The sequence below is a fragment of the Dasypus novemcinctus genome, chromosome 25, assembly GCF_030445035.2.
Source record: "Dasypus novemcinctus isolate mDasNov1 chromosome 25, mDasNov1.1.hap2, whole genome shotgun sequence".
In the NCBI taxonomy this organism is placed as follows: domain Eukaryota; kingdom Metazoa; phylum Chordata; class Mammalia; order Cingulata; family Dasypodidae; genus Dasypus; species Dasypus novemcinctus.
The window spans coordinates 712,763-717,306 of record NC_080697.1 but is presented as its reverse complement, the minus strand read 5'-3'; the positions used below and the strand labels follow the sequence as shown (position 1 = coordinate 717,306).

Below are 4,544 nucleotides of genomic sequence, written 5' to 3'. Positions count from 1 at the left end.
CGCCCCTTTCTTTCCCAGAAAGCCCTACCGTCCAGGGGTAAGGACTGACTCGGAGCCCCTTTCTGTGCGGGGACAGGGAATGGGGCAAGACTTTGGCTAAGGCAGCCCCCACGGGAACTCTGGCCTTTCTGAATCTCGACCCTGAGAAGAGAGGTTTTGGCTCTCCGGAAGCCTTTCAAGGGAGGGCACTGAGTATGTGGCACACACTCTGCCCCTTGGGTTCCCCGAGGCCGCTGTGCATGTGTTTCTAACATAGCATTCAGTGTGAATAAAGTTTAACATATTATGCTACGTGGTGCGTGTTTCTGAATCCAAGCCGGAGGGGGTCATGGGGATCATTTCAACAGCTGTTCATCAAATGGTCTTTCCCCGAGGGAGAAGAGGAGGTTGAGGAGGCCCTGGTGTCCATGTCCCCTTGGCTGGTTCGATATACTGATGCTCAGAACCTGTCCAGACATGGGGCCGCCAAGTGGGCACATTTCTGACTAGCCTCAGTTACTATTTCTGTGCATGAAAGTGGGCCCAGAAGTGCATGTAGACATACTCCCATTTGGCTTCCATTGGGATCACCTGGTGGGCATCAACCATTTTTGCCTCCTTCGGCCCCCTGCAGAGGTTCAGGTTCACTGAATTTCTGCTCTCTTGGTCCGTGATGCGGGGGCGGGCTGTTTGGGTGGGGCACAGGGTTCAGGGCTAGGGCCTAGGGCTACGGGTGAGGGAGAGGGTCCACAGGTTCCTTGTAAAGGTCCTTCAATGCCTAGAAGGCGCCTAGAGTCCACAGTCTTGGTTCAAGCTACGATGATTTCACAGATGACTGGGCGACTTGATTGGACAGGACAGGGGGCCCCATGACGTGGGGCCTGGCGGAGTATAAAGGCCTGCCTGGGACGGAGACTTCCCTTACTCTCCCACCCTCCCCGGCCCTGGAAGCAGCCTTGCTTTCATGGGACCAGGACCGGCATACACCTCCCCGAGACCTGCTGCTAGACCACAGGATCACCGCTGGACTTCTGGTGGGTTTCCCTGGGGGACCTCAGCTTACCTCGCACGCAACTAGGGGAGAGGAGAAAGGCACCATAGCGGGGCTCAGGGGGATGCCGTGATTGTTCTTTCTGCTTCATGGTGCTTCTTCGGGCTTTGGGGTGGGCAGAAGGGTCTGGGGAGGGGGCGGGAATCCCCACCCCAATCAGAAGAGAAGGTGATTGCGGGCCTTTTTTCTCTCTCGACGTGAAAGAGAGCTCACCTTTCTTGTGCTTCAGGGATTCCAAACATCGAGGCCCGACGGAGAGGGACCCGGAAGCACCAAGGACATGAGGCGGGTAGCGGGTCTCGACACCCGGCCTCAGCCCCACAGGCCCCCTAAAGCCACCTCCGTGAAAGAGCTACAGGGGGTAGCCCTGGGCAAGCGGGCTCCCCCGGCTGAGGTGGAGGAGAGCAGGGTAAGTGGAGGCTGGGACCTGGCGGGAGCAAGGGGGCCTGTGGGCCAAGGAGAGACATTTTAAACGGGAAACGCTTGGGCCAGGAAACCCCCTTTCTCCTGCCTGGCTAAGGCTGGCCTAGAGAGGTGCAGAAACGGGGAACCGGAGCCTCGGAGTTGCAACCGCAACCCCAATTGTCGTGTCCACCCAGGTGGTCACCCCGGTGTCCCCGTCCGATATTGCCTGTGGGCAGGGCCAGCATAGTTCATCTTGACATCCTCACACCTCACCCGGCACCCGAGGAAGACTGCCGCCACTCCCTACTCAACACTCACCTCGACCCTCCTGTCCTTCTGCTGCCCTTTGAAAGCGGCCTGCCCGGCCCTGAGCTCTCACCATCCTCTTCCTTTGCCCACAGGTCAAATGCAAGGACTGTGGGGCCTTTGGGCACATGGCAAGAAACCTGAGGTGCCCCATGAAGCGCTGGGGCCAGACGCTGACCCTCTGGCCGTTGGGCTCCCATCAGAAGGAGAAGGAGAACCTGGCACCGTGCACACCCACGCAGCTCCAGACCCCGGGTTCCTCTCACGGGACGGCCCGAGTGGAGGGGCCGAGACACAGGTGAGGCCAGGGCTGGCTGCCTGACCCGTGCTTGGGCTGGGCCCCCCTAGGAGATGGGGTGTGTGGCCCTCCATGTCTGCACACCCCTCTTGAGGCATGGGCTGGGAGACTGGAGAGAAACAGACTCTACGTTTGAGCTCATCCAGGGCTCGCCACACGGCAGCTCTGCCTAGTCCTGACCCTCCCCAAAGGGGAGGGCCGGCCAGGACGCCACAGAGAACCGTGCCCCCGAGGGGGCAGGCGGACAAGCCATAGGTTCTGCCCTCAGTGGGTATGCCACATCCTGCAAGACTCCCTGGGGTTGGGGATGGATCAGAGAGGAGGGGAGGAGCAGTCTTGGCCCGGCTACCCGCGCCCTCCAGCTGGGACCCCAAAAACCCTGACCAGGATCGCAACCCAGGGACCTGCCACCCGAGCCAGCTCGCAGGGTTGGGGCCGTCCAGCTGAACGTCATTTGTTTTTTGCAGGCATGAGGAGAAGCCAGGGATCCTTGGAGAGCAGAAAGTCAGCGGCAGGCCCCAGAGGAAGGAGCCGCAGAATGGCAGGGACTGGAGAGAACCTGGCGACTCCATCCGGGTAAGTCGCGCTCCCTCCCGGGCCTCAGCTCTAACGCTCTTCCGGGGGGTGGCTCGAGTGGCTTCCCTTGCACAGCCCAGCCTGGGTCCGGTTTCGGAGTGTCCCACGCTCCCCTTCTGGATGGGGCGCCTCCGGTTCATTTGCCTCCTTTCCGAGGCCATTCTTGCCCGGGTTCCTCTGCCTCTGCGTGAGGCCGTGCCTGCAAGCCCACAACCTGGGAGCAGGGGCGTTTCCATACGTGGGCGATAGGGATTTTGTCCGACTCCTTCCCAAAGGGGGAATGCTACAGGCCAGAAAGGAATCTTGGGGTGTGTGGGCAAATGCTCAGATGGACGCTCCCAACGCCTTAGCCAGGCCACAGCTTTTGAAAGCCCGCTGGCCGGCACGCTCCCTGGAAGAGGCCACCATCGGGCTTGGGTCGACTTAATGTGAGAAAGGACAATCTTGGGAAATGCTCTATTTTCTAGTGGGGTGGGCAAAACCTGTCAGGAAAGCATCTCCTGGAACCGTAGGCCCGCCATGCCTCTGTGTGTGTCTGTTTGAAATCTCGCTGGCTGGAGACGAGACGCTCACCTCAGTTCTCTGTGTCTTCCCTTTCCCCGCAGCGGGCTTGCCGGCCCTTGCCTGTCCACGCCCCTCCGAGGAGACCGGAAGTGGTGTCTCTGCCCACAGGGCGGCCCCCCGTCCACTTGCCTGCCCAGAGGTCCAGCCTCCCTGCCGGGGTCACGGTGAGAGTCCCCGGTCGGAGGGTGCCCCTTCCCCACGGGCAGCCCGAGGCACCGAAAGTGGAAGAGCCCAGCGCCCCCCAGCTGGCCTCCAAGGGCCTAGGCCAGCCGACAAGGAGCGGGCCCGACGGGGCCTCGTCTGCGGGGTCCCAGCACGCTGCGGGAGCCCTCAGCCCACGCCAAGCCCTCCAACTGCGGGCACATGGCCCGGGGCCCCGGGCGGACTCACGAGGCAGCCCACAGCCCGCCACCCAGCGTCTGGGCCAGGAGCGAAAGCTCGTCCTCCTGGCACCAAACAAGAGGGCTGCCCAGATCCCCCTCCAGGCCTGCCAGAACCCCCCGAAGAAGCCGAGACGCAGCCCCTTCCGGGGCCCCCGGCTGAGGGCTCGCGGCCCCAGTCTGGGGGCGCCCCCTACTCTCCAGGCTGCCGGCAGTGCGGACACACCAGCACACCAGCAGGCACCCCAAGGGATCAGGATGGCATGTCCACCAGTGGCGGGCACGCACGTCCAGGCGCCGCGCGCCGGGCCACACGGGCACTCCGGGCAGGCCCGTCGCGCGCCTCGACCCCCAGCGCCCCGCCGTGTTCCAGGCCCGCCCCTCAGAATGGTCTTCACGAGGCTGGTCAGCGGAAGCTGGAGCACCAGCTTTCCAGACGCTCCCACGGGCCAGGCTCCCGCCAAGCCAGCAGCTCCTCGCCAGAGTCCCCGTGCCCCAGGGGAGCCTGAGGGGCCGTGCCCCAGGGCCGCGAAGAGTGTCCTCTACGAGGACCTTCTGGTGTCCTCCTCTGAGGAGAGTGACTGTGGGTGAGAGCCCGCAGGGCAGGGCAGTCCCAGCCTCCCACCTCATGAGACTTTGACCTGACCGAAGGCCTGAGGCGGGGTGGAAGCCGGGAGCTGCCCATTCCGCCGGGGCTGTGGAGAAAGGCCTTCCCCAGCTCTTGTCGGTGTGCTCGTGCTGGAAGCCGGGAACTAGCTGGCAAGGGAACGCTGACGCGGCCCACACCCCTTGTGGAGACACACATGTCCTTGTCATTGGGACTCCTCAAACTGAACATGGCTCTTTCTTTCCCAGAAGAAATGGCTCTCAGCAACTGTTCCAAAGCACTTAGTATGTGGCATGCACTTTGCCCCTTGTGTTCCCCGAGGTCACTGTGCATATGTTTCTAACATGGCATTCAGTGTGAATAAAGTTTAACGTATTA

General features: G+C 62.3%; 1 protein-coding gene across 1 annotated transcript; it reads left to right on the top strand.

Moving 5' to 3' along the window:
* The first annotated feature begins 848 nt into the window (after positions 1-848).
* LOC101445843 (protein FAM90A15) lies at positions 849-4,150 on the top strand. The gene is made up of 5 exons (XM_004467719.2): positions 849-1,013; positions 1,260-1,439; positions 1,837-2,039; positions 2,507-2,615; positions 3,221-4,150. Exons 1-5 carry the CDS (start codon positions 849-851, stop codon positions 4,148-4,150), a joined length of 1,587 nt encoding a protein of 528 aa, XP_004467776.2.
* The last annotated feature ends 394 nt before the right edge of the window (positions 4,151-4,544 follow it).

What these genes read in the sequence shown, in the direction of transcription:
- LOC101445843 (XM_004467719.2), top strand. Translation starts at nt 849, where the DNA reads ATGACGTGGGGCCTGGCGGAGTATAAAGGCCTGCCTGGGACGGAGACT. An exon ending in GGATCACCGCTGGACTTCTG is followed by an intron (nt 1,014 to 1,259) that starts GTGGGTTTCCCT and finishes CTTGTGCTTCAG; the next exon opens with GGATTCCAAACATCGAGGCC. An exon ending in CTGAGGTGGAGGAGAGCAGG is followed by an intron (nt 1,440 to 1,836) that starts GTAAGTGGAGGC and finishes CTTTGCCCACAG; the next exon opens with GTCAAATGCAAGGACTGTGG.